A 22,807-nucleotide genomic window follows, 5' to 3' on the forward strand; every position below is an offset into this window, starting at 1 on the left:
CGCCAACGTCGTTATCAAACGACTGATAATGGCGGTGTTCAAATCGGTAGTCTTCGGCACCGTGACCATTGGTGACAATCTGTGGGCGCCTTTCCGTCGTTTCTGGGGTCAGACGTGTAATTCCACGATGCTCGAAGCAAAATTCCACCGATCGCCTTCATATTTGACGGGTATATACTGTCTACGATACAGATCAAGTGTACCAAATCTGAGATTTATGGGGGAAGATGCGATGGAGATATGCACGAAATACATTCTGGGCCGTCGCTTCTGGGGTCACACTAGTAAGTACTAGTACTAGCGGCTGCCGCCAGCGCGTGCATTCCACGTGATCGTATGTCTCGGGCCGAGAGTGGGACGCGCCTCAGTCGCGCGCATCTCGCACCTCGCACTTTGCTCTTTGGCACTTTGCTCTTTGGCACTTTGCTCTTAGTTCAGCCTTGCTCGTTGCACTTAGCCTCAGCCTCCGCCCCCGCCTCCGCCCCTTGGACGCCGTCCTCGACAGCGAGCTCGACAATCCCCTCACGATGCGGTCTCAGCACAAACTCAGCCTCGACGCCGACCTCCTCGCCCACAACGGTGACCGCGCTCGCTCCCGCTTCGCCCTCCGCCATGTCCTCTTCGCTTTCGTCGCCGGCTTCCTCTCCGCCGCTCTCTTCCCTCTCCTTCCATCCCTTCCTCTCGTCCAGATACTCGACCCCACTCAATCCCTCCATCCCCGTCCCGGCTCTACAGACGTCCATCACTATCCTCCCTCCCATCCCACAAATGCTTTCCCCGACCTCTTCCCTTCCGACGTCGGCTATCCAGGCCCCACTCCTACCGGTGCAGAGCCCGCCCTTGTTGCCACTGCTCCTGCTTATCCTCTACATACCGGCCCACCTCACCTCCTTCGTCCACAAGCCCTCTCCAACTCATCCTTCGACATCTTCTCTCACTGGGGCAACCTCTCCCCTTGGTTCTCTGTACCCCCTCAATCCTTCCGTATCGACGCCAGTCTCGATCCTCCCCAAGGCTGTCGCATTACCGCACTCCACCTTCTCCATCGTCACGGTGCCCGCTACCCAACCGGCACCGCTGCCTATGCAGGTCCTGCCAATTTCTCCGCTCGCCTCCGACACGCCCCCCACAAGTGGTCCGCACATCGCCAGCTCGCCTTCCTCAACGACTGGTGAGTCTCTTGCTACTTTACATCGTCGTCATCTTCCCGAACGTGCACTAGGACCTATAAGCTCGGAGAGGAGATCCTAACTCCCTTTGGCCGGCAACAACTCTGTCAGTTTTCCTCTCACCCTTACCATTCCGACCCGTCTTAATCCCAACTCAACTCCCAGTCGACCTTGGCGTTTCTACTCGCATCAAGTATGGCTTCCTCCTCCGCAACTTCACCGCCTCCAACACCCTCCCCGTCTTCCGCACCGAATCTCAGGACCGCATGCTCTTCTCCGCCCTCAACTTCGCCCTCGGCTTCTTCGGGCCCAAGCTAGATGGACAGTACCAACAGCTCATCACCATCGAAGCCCCAGGTTTCAACAACACTCTTGCTCCTTCCAAGACCTGCCCCAACGCCCGCGACCCCGCCCGCGGAGAGCGTGCTCTGCCTTACGTCCGCCAGTGGGCCAAAGTATACCTCCAAGCCGCACGCGCCCGTCTCAACTCGCAGATAGACGGCATCGACTTGACCATCGAAGACGTTTACGCCATGCAGCAGCTTTGCCCATACGAGGTATCCGTCCGTTTTCTTCCTACAGTACCTCTCTGATATCGACCGGCGTCGTAGACGGTTGCCATAGGCTATTCCAAATTCTGCGAGCTCTTCACCGAGGATGAATGGAGAGGCTTCGACTACTCGTACGTGCTACCGTTCTCTCGGCTCCTGTATGCAGCCTAAGGACTCTTGCTCAGCGTCGATCTCAACTTCTGGTACAACTCCGCGTTTGGCTCCCCGACTTCTCGCGCCCTAGGCATCGGCTACGTTCAAGAGCTCGTCGCCCGGCTCACCAGTACTCCCATCGCTGCCCACAACTCCTCGACCAATGCGACTATCAATGACGACCCCGCCACATTCCCGCTGGGACAAAGCCTCTACGTCGACGCTACTCACGATACCATCATCCTCAACGGTAAGCTAATTGCCTCGTCCTGTCACACGCCTTGACTCAACGCGAGCATGGCTAGTCCTCACCGCACTCAACCTTTCCAACTTTGCAACGGACGGGCCCCTGCCATCTGACCACATCCCAACCAACCGCTCTTTCAAGACCTCGCATCTCGCACCTTTTGCTTCCAACGTACAGTTCCAACGTACGCTGCTGCTTTACGCATACTCCACGTGGTTCTCGTTCTCACGTGCCGCTATTCCAGTTCTTGCTTGCGATTCGGCTCCAGAGCCCCAGATCCGCATCGTCATCAACGACGGTGTCACTCCGTTAAGTAGCGTTCGTGGTTGTCCTGCCGATGAGCCGCATGGCTTGTGTCCCCTCTCTGCATTCGTCTCTGCTCAGCGCGAGACGATCAGCAAGACGGATTGGACATGGGCTTGCCATGGGGAATGGAATGTTCCGACAGGCCATGGATGGAATACGACCACTGGCGAGCCTCCAGCGAAGGATTGATTCGGTCCGGCTATCCACTTGGTCGTGTGTAGCCCAGCAAGTCTCTTCGACGTGCCTCAAGACCTCATGCCTTGCCCACCATCCATATTTGGCGAGGCGATCAGTAGCTCACGTTGCTGTAGGAGACGTCCACGAGTTGGTTATTCTGCTAGACGCCTAGTCCTTGTCGGATCGTGATATCTATATGTTTGTGCTTGTGGATTGATATGCTTGCAACCTGCCCCTCGCAACGCCGAACCTGCCCCGAAATCAAAAGCAGATCGGATATCAACCATATTTTCCCTCCAACATGGAAAATGATAGACATAAGAGTGTGGAGCTAATGGCATATTACGCGTCAGGGACGCTATTGAGCACAGCTCTCAATAGCTGCTCAGCCAAGATATCATGAACCTCTTATGTCAGGTGCAATTCGTCTACCCAGATCCCACCACCCTCATCGGCCGGGTCGCCCTCACTGAACTCGTACTCGAGGGGGTCGTCGAGCACGTCTGTGAGCACTTGATGGGCAGAAAAGAGGAATACTGTGGCCTCCTTGCTAGACAACCCGAACTCCGTCGTCTGCGTCTGCAATGTTTCGTTCCAGGTCTCCACACGATCTTCTATCAGATCCGAGGACTCTGACTCCAAAGCTAAAAGTGAAGAATCAGTGACAGCGGGATCAGAGTGAGATGCCCGAACGACTACCTTGAGGTGAACGGTCGACGGGTGGTACGTCAAAGATGATGAAATTTCTGGCTCCAGCCCTGACATATAAATCGTGAAGGGCAGAGTCAAAGATGTCCTGAATGACGGGTTCAAGTTCATCACGCTCGGTGGTTCCGCAATCGTTGATACCGATGAACACAACTAGCAAATTAAGCCCCCACGCCACGCTGACAACGAAAAAATCCACTCACTGTACACCGTTTCATCTGGATCCAACGCTAGTCTCTTCTCGCTATTATTTTTGCTTGAGAGCTTGCTGGAGAAGCTCATCAGTTGATCCGAAAGGTCGTCTTGGGCGGTTGCAGCGGGGGCCGCGAAATTGTACAGTCTAGGTGGATTGTGTCTCATGCGTCGTCGAAGGTGGTCTAACTGAGGGTTACCATTGATAAGTCAAACGAATGGATCGATAATATGCAACACACCCAGGTTATGCCTTCGTTCGACTCACCGCTTTTGGCCAATGATTACGGTCACGTAGTTGTACGCCACACTATGAATGTGCTCACAAAACAACGATATTGTTGAACGATCTCTCGACAAACCAATGAGAACCGCCAAGGGCGATCCGTAGGCGGCCTGCATACATTTGCGTTGATTTGTCGGCGCCTGGATAGAGCTACGCCTGTACGAACTAGAGATAGAGGGCAGTGGTACGCGCATGTCTACGCTCATAGAGTTGTGTGATTTCTGCCTCTTCTTCTTGGGGCGGATTTCTTCGGTCTGTCCACGGGTTGTGCATTGCCTTTCGCGTCCATCGGTACCCAATTGGGTCACAGGTTCGGGAGAATGTCTTCTTCGTTTGTGATGGGAAGACATTGACAGTGTTGCTCGAAGCGGTTGTGTGCTACATCGGCCGTTGAACGAGGCTGAGCGGACAGGATGTCGGCGAGGCAGTCGGGACGAGCTCGGTGCAGTTTGTTAAAGTACGGAGTTGAAGTACGGAGTCGGGATGGGAGTCGGGTTGGCAAGCGCCGAGACGTCCCCAGCGCTCAATGTTTAACGTTTAACCTCAACCTCGGCCTCCATCTCCCTCTCCATCTCGCCGCTCGCCACGCGGTGTACATGTAGACCTCCTCAGCATCCATCCAAACGGCTCTAGGTGACTTGCTCTACCCATTAAAGCAGCGACATCTTCTTTCCCCACCTCTATCCGTCTCCAAGACGCTCAGCTCCATCAAGGCGCGCATTCACGGCACCCGGAGTCGCTTACCGCTCCATACCCCCCATGGCCGAACGTGGCTACCGGAACCTCAATGCATCTGTCCTCAGGCAGATATCAAAAGTCCTGGAGCATGACTCGACAGCCGACATTGAACCCGTCTTGAAGAGAGTATACAACTCGTACTCGGCATTGCGGCGGGCGATCGGTGAACGTCAGGAGAAGCGACGGACAGGTCAGTACTTGTCGACTGGGACCTTCTCGTGGTCTGAATGCTTTCTATAGTGCCAGACGAAGACCAGGAAGAGCGCTGTATTCCAGCGAAGCGTCGGGCCTCCTATCCTGCAGCCTTGTCGGGCTTCGTGTCGCCTATCCAAGCCCAGCGAGCCCCACTGGAACTGCACCTCACGAATCAGAAGCCTCTATCGTGCCCTCTCCTCCATTCCGTCGTTTTCCCTCTGTCTCATGTGGTTCGTGACTTACTCAAACTCACCGCCGACCACGAGTCCAACCTCTCCGCCGCGGCTCTTAGATGCGTGCTCTCCGGCGCGCCCATATGGGAAGGCCGTTCACGGGCGGTGATACAAGTTGGCGAGAATGTGGTCGTAAAGGTGGCACAACACCTTGACTACGATGAACACGGTGTTCTGGAATTTTTGGAGCAACACGTTCCCAATATCGCTGCCCCTCGCCCCCTGGGACTGATCGCGATAGGGCCCACATCCTTCATGTTTATGACCAAGATACCTGGCGCCACTCTGGAGACCCGCTGGCCATCGTTACCCGCAGACGCGAAGGCACACATCAGGTGCCTGTTGGACCAGCAGCTCAGCGACTTGCGTACTCTCGACCTCCCTCCTGGTTCTCCACTCGGCTCGCCCGTGGGGCGTCGTCTCTGTAAGGACGTTCGCAGGGACGAGCGAGTCAGCATCACGCCCATCTATTCCGAGCCACAGTTCAATGATTTCCTTCTGGACTCGCCCACTTCTCGTGCCTCATCGAGTTACAAGGAATGGCTGCATTCGATGCTACGCGCCGACCATCGCGTCGTGTTCACGCATGCTGATATCCATCCGCGGAACATCATGGTAGTAGATGGACCGCGTGGTGTCGTAGAGCTTTCCGGGATCCTGGACTGGGAGGCCAGCGGTTTTTATCCCGAGTACTGGGAGCAGCTAAAGGCGCTGAACACGCGCTCCGTGAAAGATGACAGCGACTGGTGGAATCATTTACCTCCTTGTATCCTAGGATATGATCATGAGGTCGTGGTCGACCGGGTGATCGAAGCCACGGCGATCTATTGATAAGTCCAATTGCGTCTTGTACATACAATAACAGCTTTGGTGTGAATCAAGGACTTCTCGAGCTCACATCGACGATCTTGGAGTGCTAATCCCCCAAGCAGCCTGTAGTATCCTTTTCTGCCACTTATTGTACTGGGCCAATTGATAGCCATATCAGGCAGGGCCTCACGCTTCGCATCTCAAGCGTGGATCCGCAATTCCCTTATTATGAGCAATATGACTCGGCGTGTAGGAATGAAGATGCGGTAGAAGTATACGTATTATTGTGACGAGGATTGCTAGCTACAGCCCAAAGAAGCACAAGGCAGATTTCGCATTGCATATATAAACCACTCCCGTCTCAGCGATATCGTCAAGTGCAAATCCCCAGTGCTTCAGGGGCGCCATTGAACGACTTCAATCCCTATACCGCAGCTGAACACTCAGTCGTCACAGTAAGCCACATCAATCCTCTCTCTTTGATCTCAGGGTGCGCCACCTCAGGCTCTGATATTCTCCTGTCAGCAGATGGTTCACGCCGAACTCTCCGTCATCGTATACCTGCCACAAGCCAAGTCAATGGCCCACTGGGCCATTCATTTGCAAGTTGTGGAAGGAGATGATACCAAGCATATCATCCTATCAGGCGAACGGCGACGAAGGGGAGCTCGAGCTGGATGTTCGCGAGGCGGATCCGAAGGCGTCTAGTCGTTTCAGCAAGCAGATCGACGTCTCTGATTTGGACGATGAAGACACGATTGCTGTGGTTAAAGAGCTCTTAAAGCAACAACCCATGAAGAATGACATCCCTAGCTGGAACTGCCAGGACTGAGTGATGGAAGCCTTGGAGGCTTTAGACGACGCTGCACTTCTGGATAACTATCAGTACCATGAGGCGAAGGAGACCCTCGAGGAATTGTTCCACGAGTAGTGTGTCTTTGACAGCTCTTTGTACCATCATGACCGCTCCCGCCGGTCGCTTTTCTGATGTACTTGCGAATTGATATCAGACTGTTGTTCATATACTTACTCTGCGACGACATCAACGCTTTGCCGCTGCCGCCGGGCTTGTCACGAGCCCGACGTTCCTTGAGTGGGAGGCGCTCCGCGACTTTTAAATGTGGATGTGTCTCGCGAGGTCATCGCATGGGTAACGAACACCCAAAGTTGAAACTGCGAGCAAACGTGGCCTTTCCGGTCTGTACATGCCAGCTCTTCATGACACATATGACTTTGAGTCCTAGGGACGATGCCATGGGTTTCTGTCCCCGGCATAACGACCGGGAACCTCCCACCCGATATTGTTCATGATTCAAGGACAAGGACCATCACCGGGTGCGTTATAGGCACACAGAACGCCTGGGTAACGATGGACGAGCCTCAGCCTGACAAACAAGCTACTGCCTTAACACTGCCTCGCAGACGTTAGTGTAAATCTGAAGGCGGACGTATGGTTATCCGAGAAAAACGGGAAAGATACATGTATATCATCGCAGTATAGTGACTGTACCGAAACGCTATGAAATCGAGGACGGTGGTTCTAATAAGAAATGTCGTAAGCGTCTGTATCGTATGGGTGCCACTCTGCTTGGGTCCACTAATCGCGTCGAGATCGGGAGATCGGGAAAGGTTAATGTAGATCTACAAGTATCACGGCTGCTCGATGCTCGCCTACTCATGCGCTGACGTCGACAGATTACAGTTGTAAGGAGTCTGGGAGATTCATGAAGATGTTGAAGTAGAGGACGTTATTGTCGAGGATATAGCTAACGAGATGCAAAATGTCGAAGTGAGATGATGAGATAAAAACAAGATTATGAAGGGGAAGCTCATGCTGAGCCGGTGAAGAACTCCAGCACCTTGAAGAATCCCCAGATGCACCCGCCGGAGATTATGGGAAGTGTCAAGTTATCATCCAGTGCGCCAAGATCTGATCGGTGGTTAGAGCGTCGCCGGACTGACGGACAAAACAGAGACGTACCAAGTGCCTCAGCCGTACCGGAAATCAAGCCGCTTACGACACCAAGAGTTGTGAGACCTATCCACCTTCCAAGAGGTATGTCCACGTTCTGCAACCATTGCACGCTCTCCTGTAGGGCATGGGCGGCGGCCTCAGGCATCAAGTCGTTCACAGCGGCGAGTGTCTCGGGGGTAGGTAGGTGGAACACGAGCTGCGCGTCGCGAACTGGGTACCAGAAGCCCCAGAAGCCAACAGCAATTGCGGCGCCAGTGATGGAACCGGCAAGAAAACCAGCGAGGGACTTGCGAGGAGCGAGCGGAAGACGGAAGAAGGGAGCATAGGGAATGAGGGGGAGCGAGCGCGGAAGTGGTGGGGTGTACGTGCCCCAAAGACGACCGATGGTAGATGCAGCTGTGTCTGCCCACGAGAGTCTATATGAACATCTGTTGAGCACGTGCGCGGCGATAAGAGTAGGTAAGAGAGAACGACGCACATAAGGATAGAGACAGTGGCGATGTCAAGAGGATATACGGAGAGGACGAAGATAACGCCCAGAATGTACCAGATCACTCCGTTGACGGCTTTCTGTACGAGAAGCGGGGGGTCAACGTGATGATACAGATTAGTGAACAGGATAAGGAGGGCGCACTTTCTCGGACTCTCGCATGAGGAAACCCACGGCGCGCTCATACAACCACTCGAAACGGTCAGATTTGAACCTGAGGATGTCTGCAGGGACAATGACAGCTAAAGCAAGGCCGAGGGCATAGACGACGGTGCGAGGATTGCCATTTGAGGCATAGAGATACCAAGTGAGGAAGCCTGGGTAGGCGATTCGGTTGAGCGACGATGGACGTCATGCGACAGGAAGTGAAGGGGGAAGCATACCTATAGACGAGTGGAGGGTCTTGCGTGGGATCTCCCAGTCTACTGGCGGACGAGAGGGCTTGAGGTCTTTGGGCTTTGTGGCGAGATCGGGAGAGGTCGCGGAGGCGGTGCGAGCCTTCTTCCTCTGGCGGAGAGGAGCGCCGTTGGGGACGCCATTGCGTACGGAAGAAACGGCGGAGTGGGACGGAAGATTGCGAGAGTCGGGAGAGGGAGGGGATTCTGGGGAGTCTACGCTCATTTGCCGTGGAGGAAGTGACCTGCGAGGAGTGGCTGAGGGCGAACGGGCTTTAGTTCCTGATACAAACGGGATTTTCGTGGACGAGCGGAGGCCGATGCGTGCGGGGTCGTGTGGCAAGCCAAGCGTGAAAGCGTCGTTAGCAGGAAGAGTCATTGTGCCGCACGAGGACCATCCAAGGGGGGGGGCAGGACGGGGGCGACGGTGGAGGCAGGACGGGGGCGACGGTGGAGGCAGCGTCGGGCAGGGCGAGGGCGGCGAGGGCGAGGTCGAGGGCGAGGACGAAGACGAGGACGAGGCGGACGAGGGCACAGACCCACCGACGACCGCTGTCACAACTCACATCACTGTCACTGTCACGTCCCTAGGCCACAGCGTCCGTCACGTCCATCACACTTTCGTCACGGGGCGCACCGGCATCGGCACCGGCACTTTGGCCGGTTGCATGCACAAAGTTGCACACCCTCCCGCTTAAGCTGAACTCGCCAGTTGGAGAGGTGTTGTACAGGAGGTCCGCAAAGCGCGACACGACTACTCTAAACACCTCCGCAGACAAGCTGGTTCGGGGCCCATGAACTCGTAGAATGCGTCTCGTTCACCCATCCCACTTCCTCCCCAACATCGCCTGGGCCCATGTCGTCAACTCACGCACTTCATCTCGGGTGCGATTCTCCTAGTGCATCGCGCACTGCTTCTGAATGCCCAGTGCCACCCTAGCAGTCAGATATAATGCTGACCCCCGCCTCGGCCCCAGGACCGTATTGGACGTCTTAGTTGGCGCCATGCCGTCATTGCCACTGCTAACTATCAATGTATACATGCGATAGTTTCATGTGCAATATTTCTTGTCAGCGGCGGCGAGGATCGGGAGCGACGAGCAAATCCTTGCGGCTTACATAGCGAGCCAGCGAGGACATTTGATTCGAACCCATGCTTGAAAAGTCCTCTGTTTGCTTTGGCTGAGAATGTACATCAGAACGCGAAGTCAGAATCACAAGCGAAGACGAAACGACGTACCATTTCAGAGTGAGACTGCCTCGACCAAAGCTATCCTGATCCGGATCCACCATCCACTCGGTGGCTGTGGTAGCACCACTCAGACTAGGTTGATCTCGTCTCTTCGCAAATCTCTTTAGACCGCATGCGCAGACCTTGTGAGCGGTCCAAGGCTAACGCGATGTCTCTGTTGTGAGCGATGCAGCGGGATAACAGGAAGCGAGGCGGTGAGTGGGGCTATCGACCAGGTGCGGGCCCGCAGTGCCCGCCACACCAGCTCGACATGGACGATATGGTCCCTCGCCATGCATTTCCTCCAAATCCATGTGGTGACGCTGAAGGTGTCATTGACGTTGTGAGCGTAGAACCCTGACAGACAACTCGATGATCCAAACGCACCATGAAGCACATCAGGTGTGAAACGGATTCGCTCAGCCCGTCACGCTTCCTGGATGTGCAACTCGGATAGGCACAATGCACACAGCAATCATCATGATGGGTATAGACTCCAAACTGATTATGCCAAAATACACTATGATATCGAACACCAATACTCACACACACAAATACATGGTCCGGATACGTAGTATCCCATATCCAACGGACGTCAAGGCACCAGGTAGCAGATCGAGCTCCGCCGACGTTTTCGCGGTTCACTCTTCCTGCGCCATCTCTGACGAATCCTGCTCCATCGCCGCGTGCTCTTCTGGATCGAGCCAGCTCTCCTCCACTGTCGCCCGCACCCTGCGAACGTATTCCTTCATGTTCTCCCGGTACAACTGCGCCGCCTCCGCGTTAGCAGGGCTGTTTGGATTCGGGTCGTGGAGCAAAGATTGTATTGAGGTGAGGATTGCGGCCACATCGTACGTCGGCGACCACCGGTTCTGAAGGATATCCAGGCAAAGCTCGCCGTTGGCGTATACGTTCGGGTGGAACATCCGCGACAGGAATTTGACGGTCGGCGGTTTGTTGGGGTACGACTCGTCGAAGGTCAACAACAATTTGAACGTCCCGTCTTCGAACGGCGTATCCGCTATACGACCGGCGGCGTCAGTCAGCACTGCCTGAGCCACAGTAGGCAAGGGTGGAGATGAAGGGAAGGTTGAAACCTCTTACCTGGACCGAAGATGACTGCGTTCCAAAGCATGATGTTATCCGGGCATGGGCTGCCTGAGATCCCGCCGGGAGGGTCGGTGGAGAGGCGTTTAAAGTCCCGGATTAGACGGCGACGGCAGTTGGTAGACTGCAGGCATGCTCAGCTAGAACGACCCATCAGGAAAGCGGCGTACACACCATGATGCAGCTCAGATGGACTGGTGCGGATTATAGGATTGAGAATGCTATTATGGAGAGAGAGCTGGATGATAGACAAGGGGGGGCAGACGAGGGGGCGGTGGTGGTCGAGGGTTGAGAGCAGTACTATCAAGCGCCCAGAGGTTGTTGGCGTTTGCTGTCGGCTTGCCTCAGCTCCGACTCCTCGTTCGCTGCAGCTTCCAAGTCAAGAACATCGACAGTCGCCAAGCTGCGTATCCTCATTATAATGATCCATGCAATATTAGGTACAGTATCAAGCGGCAGATCGTAACTGCGTTCGCCGAAGCCCTCATGCGGTCTCTTCCTCACGTGCACGCTGAAGATTTGGGGACCAGACGTCCTAAGGGCCATGACAAGCGAATTCGCCATCTGGTACGGTGCGGTCTTCGTCTAACAAGGGTATGTTTACCAGATATGTCAGAGCGATGCATGGGCGTAGACACGTATCTAGATCGTATGGCGAACGGTGCGCGTAACATATTTGTGATCCATTAGAAGATTCCGCAGCCTATAAGATATCTGTGCCATCGCTACATCTAACCAGATCGACTACCTACGAGCTGAAGATATGGGTATATCAATAAGCAGTATCAGCGTCGACGTAGTGACTACCGAGTACTCATAGCTTGAGAGATATCGATAGAACTCCGCGAGCGGAGGACATAGACATCGCAGACCGGATCAGGTCTTCTGAGCATGCCCTCTCCACCGAGGCCATCTCCGTTAAGGGCGAGCTGGATTGTATCGCGAATACCAACTTCCAGAGGTGACTGAACGCGCCGCGATTACGGGAATGCTCGCACCCTTCGACCAGAAGCGTATCTATTTGCCGGAGAATACGCGCTGGAACAGTAGTAGATACGCCGGGTTGGGGGCGTTTCTGAAGCTGCAGGGAGAGGCCTAGCTCGAAGAGCAAGGAAGGGTTCGGAAGAGCAGAAAGAATCAGAGGAAGCTCCTCCCAGCGATTCACGATGGGGTGATATTCGAGCAGGTAAAGCTTTAGGGAACACAACGAGGAGTATGAGGCAAGACAGGTCCCTTCTGTTTGAATGTGCAGTGAGCGACATCCAGCCGACCATCCCAGCTCCAACGACAACTCACTCTGTAATCCTCTTATTGGGACACTCAACTGCTTCACAGACGGCCCGAATAAGGGGAGAAGCACTGAAGCATTCCCATTTAGATGCGGGATCGTAAGACGCTGGAGAACGTGCGCCGACGGGGAGTTCGCGAGCCACTGCGCCAGGTGGAGCGTACAAGCTGGTTAAATCCCCGAGAGTTGCAAGTCTTTCAGCGAAGGAGGCTGAAGAGGCAGCGAGAGAAGTCCTTGAATCGATATCGTCGTCGTTCCACCATGTGCCATTGAGACGAAGGCAGTCGAGGTAAGGAAACGAGCAGATCAAAAGTTGAATGTCTTGGAAATTCCGATGGACAGTGTGACTGAGCGTTAGACTTCTGAGTGAACGTAGGGGCGTAAATGTTTTGGGACCGATCGCAGTCAGATATGCGGTTGCGTCCGCGCCGAGGGACGTGACCACCAAGCTGCGAATGCGTGGGAGCGTCTCGGGGGTAAGATGTGGAGCGAGCAAGCCTTGAAGTAGCGGGATCTGATCGACCTGGAACATATCCAGTCCCCAAACGACCCGGAGTTCTGTTACGAGGTGACAGAGGGGAAGTTGAGACAGGCGACGGAAGTTCATGGTGTCGAACAGGTACTGTTGCGAGATCGCGTGGAGAATACGAGCGTAGTGATAGGCATCGAAGAGCCTGGATATCGTGTGAAACGTACGAGGCTATATGGTCAAGCACCTCGAAGGGCAGTCTTTGGCAGGGACCCATCGTCGGGGCTGAGTTCGGTGCCACGATCCTCGGGTTACGAAGTGGGTCAAGGATTGCAGTTCCCTAGTAAGACGGAGAAGCTCTCAGTGATCCCTGCTGGTATGATGAAATGCATGCACACGACGACATACAATGATTACTGAGGGCTTCAAGCCAACTTAGGACTGTCGATACGTCGACGGGGATGTTGTAGTGTGATAGAAGGGAGGGGGTTATGCCAAGGGACCTGACACGCCGTTGGAGGTCATGAGCCGTGCGGAGATACCAAGGCGTGCACAGACATGTACCACAGATTGCGGAAACATCGGATCAGCGACGATGGAAGGGCATTTCCTTTCGTCCCCCGGTCTTTTTCGGAGGCATACAGCCCTGCTGTCATCCCAGGAAGTTGGGCGACCTTGATCGCTGTTGACCGGTCCGGTGTCCGGCTATGTATGGTGCATGCTTGACGTCCTATCGTCCACCAGCCCTTTCGAGTCGGTCCAATTGTTGAAGGGTTGACTCGACATGAGCGGCTGACGTCTGTATTGAGCTCGCTAAGGAATGTGCAATACAGGCTTTGCCTGCTTCTCAAGCCTGATTGAAGTGAAGACAACAGGTATGGCGTTTCCTGTCGGGATCCCTTCCCGAACGAGAATCGCAGGCGTCATCTACAAAGCCGCATCGTCAGACTCCAACCTGCGCTGAACAGCTGCAGCGACGTTGGGACGTCAGTGACGTACCTCAGTAACCGATCCTCTCGTATCTTGTGAAGAGCTTCCCGGCGGCAGCAGGGATGTATAACCGCCCTTCAACAGAGTGCAACAGCATAGCCATTTCCGTCGCCAGATCCCAGCATACTTTTTTCAACAGAATCTTGAACTCGACCTTCTCCAGCAACTCAAATTTTTCATCGTCCAAGACGTCGTTCAGGTGGTCCAGGGCAGTCCAGTCAAGAATAGCTGTACTTCGAGTGGGATAGTCCAAGTGAACTTCGATTGCGAGTACCCGCAGATGCTGAGATAGGAGGTACCGCTCCAAGAATACGGGAAGGAGGTACCATGAGCCTTGGTGATCGTTGTACGAGTCCATGAAGATGGTCAGGTTTCCCAAGTTGGTGTATCCGCTCAATGGCTGGTCATGTCCGTAAGCTGCTGATCCTTCCAAAGTCTGAGTACAATGACACCTTGAATGATAGCACAGCACTCACTATCCAATGTCCGGAGAGGCAACGCAAGGTGGGAAACGGTAGGTCCAAAGTGCTTGAGGATCGCCTGCGGCGAGATGGAAGAGTACGGAACAAGAAGCGATTTCAGCGTGTTGGTACTGGGACCATTCCCTAGCCAGGCGGCCACCTCGAAAGTAGCAACAGTAGCAACACTGGCTAGTTCGGGTTCGAAGCAGAGGAAGGATAGGGCGGGCGGGGATGCCAACCTGTATTCGGCGTCCAAGCTCCGACTAGTGAGCGGTAGTAAGTTGGCATGACGTGTGATCGTATTGTTGTAGACGATGCGTCGAATTGAGAGGTCAGACAATTTGGGTAGGGCGCAGACGAAGGATTGTACATGAGCAAGGTTGAGGAAAGCTACGCCGCTGAGAGTAAGCGTAGTAATGTTAGCCGATGCAAGCTGCATAAGCATTTCGAAGCAGCCAGGCTCTATGGCGCTGAAGACGGCTGTGTGACTTTTGTGGAATGTGATCGCGTTGAGCCTGGAGAAGAGATCTTGGCGCAGCCGGGGAAGGAAGCCACTCTGACACAAGGCCCGAGCGTCGATTGGCAGAATTCGAAGCTGTAGGACCAACGGAAGGTAGCGAGCAATGCCGTCTTGGGTAAGAGCTCGACACCCAATTACAGCGAAGAGATACTCATGGGCGACAGGTAGGATGTAGTGGCAGGTAAGAGCAGTGGCTCGAAGTGTTCGCAGATCGCGCGCGAGATAAGCAAAAATCAGCCTCAGTAGTTCGGAAGGGAGGTTTTGGAGCATGTTTGCTAGGCAAGGCAGTTGGTGATTGGCTGAGTTGCCGCGATACCGCCTCGATGGGTATACATAGGTCAGCCACGCCGGATGTACACTAGAAGGAACGGTACTCACAGAGCAAAGCAACGATGATGCCTGAGAGGTCGGGGGCCGCGGTGGACTTATATCGGGCATGGATACCCAATATGTACCGAGCAGACCGCGCCTGATTCAGCTCATTCTTCCCACTGTCCTGAATGCGCCCATTCCGGCAAGTCAACTGCTGTGTGTTTTCTCCGATGATGTATTAGACCACTGTGCGATAGCTCAGAAGACTGGTCCCGCTTCCTGTCTCTTTCTTCGAGGGCAACTAAGCTGCTGCGATTCAAAATGTAATATTGGGCCGACACAATCGTATTGACTCTGGGGGCCCTTGAAATGGGTTGTTGATGATTGACGATTCCCTAGCATCTCGGATATTACTCGCGAGACGGACACATTGCAGAAGGCACCTCGGATGTTCAGCACCGTAGACCTGTGCATCGATCAATCGCGGTGGTCACCTGTAGAAATCTACGAGCTCACAGTTCGCCGCGAAGCACTTGCTGTCCAACATCGAAGCTGAGGAGGTACGAACCAAGAGGGAGGAATGGCCAGCTGGATGCAATGAGAACTGTAGAACAACAAGCGGAAACCGCGTGCGGAACAAAGCAGCGTGTTCAAGTACGCACGACTATGATACATGAAGAGAGCGTGTAGATGATGCGCGAGGTCCTTTCCAACGGTCCGTTAAGTAACCACATCTGTATGCTAAGCTCTGCTGCTAGTTAAGGACGGGGCGGTGAAATAGATGGATGACGTTGATGGTGAGACGCGGTTCGAAAGAGATCCACAAGGGGAAGTGCGCACACGAGAGTGAAGTCTACGTGACAGCTATCGCATGCGTCAGCGCTCAATCTGTGCCGATGTTGAAGAGAGAGGAAACTCACTGTACTTCGGGCCTCCGCCACCCTCGGGGACCGTCCATGTGATGTCCTGTGTTGGCACTTTCACATCACAGAACTTGCAGTGAATACAATTCTGCGAGTTGATGACAAGCTTCTTGCCTTGCCATCCAGCGGCTTCGGGTTCCGTGGCACGGTCAGCGTTTTCGTCTTCAACGTACTCGTAAACCTGTGCCGGACAGCCTCTACCGAGCAACCCGGCGTACTCGTCGACGTTCACGCGTACGTGCTCCTTCCGGACATTGGCGTCTTCTATCCACTTCTCAGTCTGCAGACCTTTCGACGGGTCACTGCCTTCGACTCCCACGTCTTCGCCTTGGGCGAGGTACTTCCGAACGCGTAAGTGAACTGGCTGATCCTCCGCATGGTTCGTGCCAGTGAGGGCGACGCTGGTCAAGAGATCGGTGGAAAGCGGAGGCTCGAAAGGCGGGTATTTGATAGGCTCACACTCTCTTGAAGTGAGGGTATGGGCGGCATCGCCCTTGCCGGACGTGTTGCGGAAAGTCCAAGGAGTGCGACCCTTGAGGAACAAGGTATCGATGCCGGAGTAGGCGATGCCGCCCCAGAGGCCAAGGGCAGTGTTGAAGGACGGGCGGACATTACGAACTTCGTGAAGATCATCGTAAACCCATGACTTGCGAAGTGCCTCATCGTACGCGCTCATATCTGTTGGCTTATCCTGGGAAGCGTCCTCTGTCGCGAGCGCGTCGTAAGCCGCCTCTGCAGCCAGCATTCCGCTCTTCATCGCGTTGTGTGTTCCCTTGATCTTGGCGACGTTCACGAAACCGGCGGAACAGCCAATGAGGGCGCCGCCGGGGAAGTCGAGCCTCGGAACGGCCTGGAGCCCGCCCTCATTGAGCACTCGGGCACCGTAGGCTATGCGTGTGGAGTCCCCTGAGAGAAGGTCGCGGAAGTAGGGATGATGCTTCAAGCGCTTCATGATTAAGCGAATGAGCACGGTCAAAGGGAGCGTCGTCATCAACAGAAGGAGATACCTGGAGCTCTCTATAGGGACTGAGGTACGGGTTCTGGTAGTCGAGTCCGACGACGATGCCGAGGGATACGAGACCGTCGGCCATGTGATAGACCCATGCGCCACCGTAGGTGCGGGTGTCGAGGGGCCAGCCGATGGTGTGGACGACCTTACCGGGTTCGTGTTTGACGGGATCGACGCGCCAGACCTCCTTGAGACCGAGGCCGTAGGTCTGTGGATCACGACCCTGACGTAGCTTGAAGCGTCTGATGGCCTCCTTGGAAAGAGAGCCGTGCGCGCCTTCTGCGAGGAGGGTGACGCGAGCGCGGAACTCCATGCCGGGCTCAAAGGAGTCCTTCATGCGGCCATGACGGTCGAGTCCGACCTCGTTGGTGCGGACGCCTCGGATGCTGCGGCCGTCGTTGTCATAGACGAGGCCTGCTGCAGCAAAGCCAGGATAGACCTCGACGCCGAGTTCCTCGGCAATGGCACCGAGCCATGCGGTGACCTGGGAAAGGGAGACGACGTAGGTGCCGAGTTTTGCCATTTGGGGAGGCTGGGGGATGCGGAAGGAGGAGTTCTGAGTGAGGAAACGCATGGTGACGGAGGTAGAGGGCTGTTTGAGGGGATGGTCATTGCGGGATTGCCAGTCAGGAAGGAGCTCGTTGAGAGCGCGGGGCTCGATGACGGCGCCGGATAGGATATGTGAACCTGAGGGAAGGTGAGAGTGCGGAGTAGGGAGGGAGGGGGAAAAGGTACCGACCGACTTCTGCGCCCTTCTCAAGGACTACGACGCGGATTTGGCGACCTTGCTGCTGTTCAAGCTGTTTGAGGCGGATGGCAGCACTGAGGCCTGCGGGACCTGCGCCGACGATACAAACGTCGACATCGTCTGTGGGGCGTTCGACGCTGTGAGGGTCGAATAGTTGGCGTTTTCTGCTCGGGGTCGAGTGGAGTGAGCGGAGGAGGGGACGGGGCCTAAGTCGACAGCGAGCGAGCATTGGGGGACAGAGCAGAGGAGGTCGAGTGAGAGTCCGAGTCCGACGCCGACGACGACGACGGCGACGGCGACGACGATTTCGGGTGCGCTCATTTGCTCCCGCCCGGAATCACGCTCCAATCACCCCCGCGTCCCCCACGTGCGGGCGAGTGTCCGGAGTCTTCCCCACGGGGACGAGGACCTGGAGGACCGCTTCGTCACTGGCGGCCCGCTCAACCGAGACGCCCATAGCGTACTGCCCGCCGTTGACCGCACACCGTCGTTTACTGCTCCGAGACTGCACAACGCTCACTGTTCGCTGCACAACGCTTACTGCTCGCTGCACAACGCTTACTCCTCGCTGCAAAACGCTTACTCCTCGCTGCAAAACGCTTACTGCTCGCTGCACAACGCCTTTGCAACTCTGCCTGTGCTCCCATGCCACCATGACCGGCTTCTCTGCCCTCCCACTTGCAGAGCAAGATGCCCAACACCACGACGCCCACCTCGCAGGTGTCTCCAAAATATTAGGCCCAAGATGGGCTCAGCTACCTGCAGTCACAGTAGGCCTGCTCGGTGTCCAAGTCTTTTGGTCCGTAGAGATGTCCTATGGTACGTCCTCGCCTACTCCTCGATCCCCATCTCACTCTTCCAACATATCTCTCCCCAAGGTACCCCATATCTCTTGTCCCTCGGCCTCACAAAGGCTGCCGTTGCCATTGTCTTCCTCGCCGGCCCAATATCCGGTCTCGTCGTCCAGCCCCTCATAGGTGCGTTCCCTCTCCACCGACTCACCCGGACAGTATCCCCATCCCCATCCCTAGGCGTCCTCGCCGACAACTCAATGTCTCGCTTTGGTCGCCGTAGACCCTACATGATCGTAGGCTGCATCGTCTGCACCTCCGCTATGCTCCTCCTTGGCTTCACTCGCCCCGTCGCCTCCGTATTTACCTCTTCACCTTCACCAGCAGTCAGTCTCTCCCAACCCTCTCTTATCCATTTTCTCATTAACCCTCGTCGTGCTCTCCACAGAATGATGTCCTAACCATCTGTCTCGCCATCGTCGCCCTTTTCACTATCGACTTTTCCATCAATGCTGGTACGTCCTCTCCCTGTCCTCGTATGTCACAACGTCCCGACGCGCACATCCCAGTGCAAGCTGTCGATCGCGCTTTAATCGTCGACACTCTCCCCTCCGCCGAGCAAGCTGATGCCAACGCCTGGGCCGCCCGCATGCTCGGCTTCGGTAGTGTCGCAGGCTACTTCATGTACGTCCCCTTCGTCAACTTCCACCTCCGCCGCTCTCAACGCTCCACGCTACAGAGGAAACGTCGACATGACCTCGGTCTTTCCCTTCTTTGGTAGTACCGAGCTTGAGGTTCTAGCCGTCGTCGGTTCCCTCCTACTGCTCGCCACCCATGCCCTCACCGCGTTCTGCACCAAGGAGAAGGTCGTCGTTTCCAGCAGGTGCGTCGTCATCCAGCTTCATTCCCTTCTTATCCCGACCGCTCGCCAGACGGTTAGGCAAGACCTTCGCCAACGAACTCCGAGACATTTGGGACCACGCGTTCTCCCTACCTCCTGCTATCCGTCAAATCGTATGTGTACTATGTGTCTCTTCGACCACTCCTGCTCACGTTCGTCACCAGTGTTTGATCCAGTTCTTGTAGGCGCCGGTGAGCATTGAACCATGACAGAGCCGGTGCTGATGCACGCCTAGTTCATGGATGGGCTGGTTTCCCGTGTTGTTTTACACTACTGCCTTCATCGGCGATCTTCACAAGGCCTCCTCAGCCCTCCCTCCCTCTGATCCCGACCTGGACGCCGAGGCCACGCGGCTCGGTACACGCGCTCTGTTCTACTCTTCTCTTCTCAGCTTCACTGGCAACGTCCTTCTCCCATTCATCGTCGCCGAGTCCGCGCGATCGCGCCGGCTACTTGAGCGCAAGCTCGCTCAGGCCAGACGAAGCGCCTGGCTGAGGCTCTATGATCGCTCAAAGATCGGTCTTCCTACGCTTTGGGCGGTGGGCCATCTCCTCTTCGCCGTGTGTATGTTCGCGACCTTGTAGGTTGTTATCATCCTTGTGTGCCCCAGCCAAATGCCGACATATCCACAGTTTCTACACGAGCGTTGAAGGAGCCACGTTTTTTACGACCCTCACCGGCTTCTCTTGGTCGATCACTCAATGGGCTCCGTTCTCTCTGGTACGCGCACTCAGCCGTGATACATGTCACGCATCGTAGCTCACATAACATCCAGTTGGCCGAGGCCATCCTGACGGAGGATGCTCATGATGGAGAGGCGCCAGTAATTGTTTTGAACGATACTCGCAGTCGCCGACGCTCGGGCTCACTTACATTGGCTGGAGACGACCAAGAACGACAGTTCTTAGTTGGGTCTGACGACGAAGACGACTCTCCGAATCAGCTGTACACCGCACCGACTACCGCGCAGTCGGTAGACCACCACGGAACGGGTTCGCACCGAATGCTCGCGTCAGAGGAAGACGTGCGTTCGTTTTCGTCCGACGCGTCTATGGACTCCCACACCTCTGACGAGGATCGTCCGAAGCCACATCGACGAAGTCCGAGCAGAGAAGACGACGACACCGGGGCATCGCACGTGTTCCTCCAGAATGCCATGGCGCGTACGAGCCACGTCGACGTGCATTCGGTCTCACTGTCCGATCCGGAGACCCTCCACGCTGACCTAGAAGCCCCGAGGGAGAAGGCCGGTTCGGGACTGGCAGCGAAGGCCGGGATCATCATTGGCATCCACAACATTTTCATCGTCATCCCGCAGTTTATCATGACTGGGCTCGCGTCCATTATCTTCGCTCTGCTCGATCCGACCAAACGTGGATCCGGCGTGGTGGATCCTCCGTTGTCGACGAATGGAACCGTCGTGGATCCGGCGGATGCTTTCGCGCGTCAAGAGGCCGTTGTCTCTGGCAGCGGTCCTAATTCCTATGCTATCATCTATCGGTATGCATCCATGCTCTTGCGTAGGGGAGGATGCATATATAGACATTAACGCCTTCTTCCCAGCATCGGCGGACTCTCAGCGGTGGTAGCCTTTGTACTGACGTTGCGGCTCGCGCGAGAGTTGCGACATCACTAGTATCGTGTATACCCCGCCTATCCTAGTAATGTTAATGGGACTTGTAGTAGTATAAGACAGTGTCATGTACCCAACCCCTGGGCTCGTCACTATCACGGTTCACATCAGTGAAACCCGGGACGTATGAAGTTTTGCAAACTCGCTAGTGTCACAAGTCTATCTGGCAATAAACTGTCCTTTCGAGCCGTGTCGCTCGCGTTCCCTCGGCACTCATTCCGCTGCCCCCAGTCCCGCCCGAGTCCCTCCCTCGACTACGACGGTTGCCTCCATCGCGTGTCCCATTGCATGAGGCAGCGGGCTGTCTATATTGGTGCCATATAAGCCTCCCCCCTAATCCTTCCTGAGCTGCTCCCCCGTGCAAACATGGGCCTTGTTCTGTCAATGACCCTGAGCAGATAGAGGCCGATCAAGCGCCACATTCCTTATTAGGGATTGTCCTAAAATGGAAATACCCTTTTCGGACTTGGTCTGGATCAAGTCTCAGATTGTTCTAGACACTTTCCTTTTTGGGACCATCCCAATTAGGTATATGTCCCAATAGGGAAATATAGGGTTACAAAAGAACCCATAGGGTTAGGGTTTTGAACAGCCCTAACCCTAAGGCAAAATCAAACCACACTCCAGAGTTTATGCTATAAGAGTGGGCTATATCATCTTCAACAGAAAAAGCAAAGCACATTGACCATGCCTAAACAGTGTTCAGGTTAGGTTGTTCAAAAAGCTCTGGAGGCAGAGTTTGAACATCTGGGGTTCAAAACCATTTTTGACATCAGGCCGAACAGCAGACAGTTTCACCTTTTGGACATTTCAAAATTCAACACTATCCTGTATGTGCAAAAGTTAGACTCCACTTTTGCACTAGGTAGGCAACTGACTGACTGAGGTAAGTCATGCATAGAATAGATTAGACCATTTGACTAAGCACTATATTGAGATTGTCTCACCATCTTTGTGTACTATTGATAGAGGTTGTCCAAACCCTCATTGAGATTGCTCATGATGGCTACAAATTGTAACTACTCCTGGCATCTGGCCTCTGCCCACCCTTGCAGCGTAACAAAATTGTCAGACATGACAGTGACAGAGGTTTTAGGAGGTTGCCCAGGGAGCTCCCAATTTTTACCAATAGTGTCTTTGTTGGCAGAGAACCATCGGGCGATGGTTGGGAGCTGATCGTGATGTGCATAAAAGTTATCTAATAGAAAGAGTAGGCAACTATCATCTGAGGTAATCGGACTGGACGTAGGTCAGATAGTCTCTTCAGTTGTTTAAGTATCACCCACTTTGCGCAGCCCATCCTCAGTGCATTCTCCAGTCACTGACGAATGCGTTGGCTGACACAGCTGCCAAGCTCAAGCATTGCCAGAAAGAAAACGAGTCCCTCCGCCAGGAGCTCACCCGCGGAGCTAGGATTAGAGAGGGAGATCGAAACCGAGCGAAGCGAAGTGAGATCGACCGGTTATGGGATATCGTCTGGTGGGCCGACCCTAGGGCAAAATAAACCCTAGGATGCAGGGGTTAAACCCTAGGGAACCCCTAACCCCAGGGGGGCTCCTAACCCCAGTGGATACCTAATCAGGAAGGTGGTCTAGGGTAACACACGTGACCGATTAGCGCCCATGATCCCAGGGCACACAGTAGAGGACACTGCGCGCACATACAAGAGGAGAGGATACACACTAGCATATACTTGTGGTACTGGGAGAGAGACACACGGTAAATATGACTCGGGCACAGACATGTTTGAGAGCACTACATGGTTGTGATTGTCTGTCCCAGACGGACACCACGCAGAC

General features: G+C 54.9%; 9 protein-coding genes across 9 annotated transcripts; 4 read left to right on the forward strand and 5 right to left on the reverse strand.

Moving 5' to 3' along the window:
* Positions 1-527: 527 nt before the first annotated feature.
* DICSQDRAFT_108628 (phytase) lies at positions 528-2,806 on the forward strand (the record flags this gene model as incomplete). Its single annotated transcript, XM_007367585.1, has 7 exons — positions 528-1,171; positions 1,223-1,275; positions 1,335-1,726; positions 1,781-1,851; positions 1,906-2,123; positions 2,179-2,304; positions 2,365-2,806. 7 exons carry the CDS (start codon positions 528-530, stop codon positions 2,613-2,615), a joined length of 1,755 nt encoding a protein of 584 aa, XP_007367647.1. The 3' UTR covers positions 2,616-2,806.
* A 128-nt stretch (positions 2,807-2,934) lies between these two features.
* DICSQDRAFT_89099 (uncharacterized protein) lies at positions 2,935-4,222 on the reverse strand. The gene is made up of 5 exons (XM_007367586.1): positions 3,830-4,222; positions 3,746-3,773; positions 3,515-3,692; positions 3,303-3,464; positions 2,935-3,247 (listed from the first exon to the last, which is right to left on the reverse strand). The coding sequence occupies exons 1-5, from the start codon at positions 3,907-3,909 to the stop codon at positions 3,012-3,014; spliced, it is 684 nt and encodes a 227-aa protein (XP_007367648.1). The 5' UTR covers positions 3,910-4,222; the 3' UTR covers positions 2,935-3,011.
* A 326-nt stretch (positions 4,223-4,548) lies between these two features.
* Positions 4,549-5,845, forward strand: DICSQDRAFT_162404 (kinase-like protein; the record flags this gene model as incomplete). The annotated part of the gene is made up of 2 exons (XM_007367587.1): positions 4,549-4,717; positions 4,768-5,845. 2 exons carry the CDS (start codon positions 4,549-4,551, stop codon positions 5,784-5,786), a joined length of 1,188 nt encoding a protein of 395 aa, XP_007367649.1. The 3' UTR covers positions 5,787-5,845.
* A 365-nt stretch (positions 5,846-6,210) lies between these two features.
* Positions 6,211-6,763, forward strand: DICSQDRAFT_156206 (uncharacterized protein). Its single transcript, XM_007367588.1, has 2 exons — positions 6,211-6,220; positions 6,294-6,763. Exon 2 carries the CDS (start codon positions 6,385-6,387, stop codon positions 6,595-6,597), a length of 213 nt encoding a protein of 70 aa, XP_007367650.1. The 5' UTR covers positions 6,211-6,220; positions 6,294-6,384; the 3' UTR covers positions 6,598-6,763.
* Positions 6,764-7,229: 466 nt separating this feature from the next.
* On the reverse strand, positions 7,230-8,998 carry DICSQDRAFT_89106 (uncharacterized protein). The gene is made up of 5 exons (XM_007367589.1): positions 8,614-8,998; positions 8,375-8,547; positions 8,219-8,310; positions 7,747-8,156; positions 7,230-7,695 (listed from the first exon to the last, which is right to left on the reverse strand). Exons 1-5 carry the CDS (start codon positions 8,849-8,851, stop codon positions 7,595-7,597), a joined length of 1,014 nt encoding a protein of 337 aa, XP_007367651.1. The 5' UTR covers positions 8,852-8,998; the 3' UTR covers positions 7,230-7,594.
* A 1,352-nt stretch (positions 8,999-10,350) lies between these two features.
* Positions 10,351-11,217, reverse strand: DICSQDRAFT_89108 (ubiquitin-conjugating enzyme). Its single transcript, XM_007367590.1, has 3 exons — positions 11,138-11,217; positions 10,961-11,087; positions 10,351-10,877 (listed from the first exon to the last, which is right to left on the reverse strand). The coding sequence occupies exons 1-3, from the start codon at positions 11,138-11,140 to the stop codon at positions 10,498-10,500; spliced, it is 510 nt and encodes a 169-aa protein (XP_007367652.1). The 5' UTR covers positions 11,141-11,217; the 3' UTR covers positions 10,351-10,497.
* A 2,503-nt stretch (positions 11,218-13,720) lies between these two features.
* On the reverse strand, positions 13,721-14,616 carry DICSQDRAFT_171890 (uncharacterized protein; the record flags this gene model as incomplete). The annotated part of the gene is made up of 2 exons (XM_007367591.1): positions 13,721-14,136; positions 14,187-14,616. The coding sequence occupies 2 exons, from the start codon at positions 14,614-14,616 to the stop codon at positions 13,721-13,723; spliced, it is 846 nt and encodes a 281-aa protein (XP_007367653.1).
* Positions 14,617-15,400: 784 nt separating this feature from the next.
* DICSQDRAFT_108642 (FAD/NAD(P)-binding domain-containing protein) lies at positions 15,401-17,912 on the reverse strand (the record flags this gene model as incomplete). Its single annotated transcript, XM_007367592.1, has 5 exons — positions 15,401-15,469; positions 15,520-15,867; positions 15,924-16,872; positions 16,934-17,622; positions 17,675-17,912. The coding sequence occupies 4 exons, from the start codon at positions 17,910-17,912 to the stop codon at positions 15,857-15,859; spliced, it is 1,887 nt and encodes a 628-aa protein (XP_007367654.1). The 3' UTR covers positions 15,401-15,469; positions 15,520-15,856.
* Positions 17,913-18,336: 424 nt separating this feature from the next.
* Positions 18,337-21,011, forward strand: DICSQDRAFT_64682 (MFS general substrate transporter; the record flags this gene model as incomplete). Its single annotated transcript, XM_007367593.1, has 13 exons — positions 18,337-18,502; positions 18,562-18,660; positions 18,715-18,860; positions 18,923-18,989; positions 19,044-19,158; positions 19,214-19,357; positions 19,407-19,488; positions 19,540-19,556; positions 19,611-19,955; positions 20,008-20,095; positions 20,151-20,348; positions 20,463-20,875; positions 20,939-21,011. The coding sequence occupies 13 exons, from the start codon at positions 18,337-18,339 to the stop codon at positions 21,009-21,011; spliced, it is 1,953 nt and encodes a 650-aa protein (XP_007367655.1).
* Positions 21,012-22,807: the final 1,796 nt, after the last annotated feature.

The sequence above is a fragment of the Dichomitus squalens genome (genome assembly GCF_000275845.1).
Source record: "Dichomitus squalens LYAD-421 SS1 unplaced genomic scaffold DICSQscaffold_26, whole genome shotgun sequence".
NCBI classification, from domain to species: Eukaryota; Fungi; Basidiomycota; class Agaricomycetes; order Polyporales; family Polyporaceae; genus Dichomitus; species Dichomitus squalens.

Bases quoted from the DNA above. Each gene is read 5' to 3' on its own strand.
- DICSQDRAFT_89108 (XM_007367590.1), bottom strand. The intron at 10,878-10,960 runs GTAAGAGGTTTC...CCGGTCGTATAG, and splicing joins CGCAGTCATCTTCGGTCCAG to CGGATACGCCGTTCGAAGAC.
- DICSQDRAFT_89099 (XM_007367586.1), bottom strand. From the start codon at position 3,909: ATGTATGCAGGCCGCCTACGGATCGCCCTTGGCGGTTCTCATTGGTTT. The intron at 3,774-3,829 runs GTGAGCACATTC...ATTGGCCAAAAG, and splicing joins TTCAACAATATCGTTGTTTT to CGGTGAGTCGAACGAAGGCA. The intron at 3,248-3,302 runs GTAGTCGTTCGG...CTTCACTTTTAG, and splicing joins CGTCGACCGTTCACCTCAAG to CTTTGGAGTCAGAGTCCTCG.
- DICSQDRAFT_156206 (XM_007367588.1), top strand. From the start codon at position 6,385: ATGATACCAAGCATATCATCCTATCAGGCGAACGGCGACGAAGGGGAG.
- DICSQDRAFT_89106 (XM_007367589.1), bottom strand. From the start codon at position 8,851: ATGAGCGTAGACTCCCCAGAATCCCCTCCCTCTCCCGACTCTCGCAAT. The intron at 8,548-8,613 runs GTATGCTTCCCC...TCGCCTACCCAG, and splicing joins GACCCTCCACTCGTCTATAG to GCTTCCTCACTTGGTATCTC. The intron at 8,311-8,374 runs GTGCGCCCTCCT...CTTCTCGTACAG, and splicing joins TCATGCGAGAGTCCGAGAAA to AAAGCCGTCAACGGAGTGAT.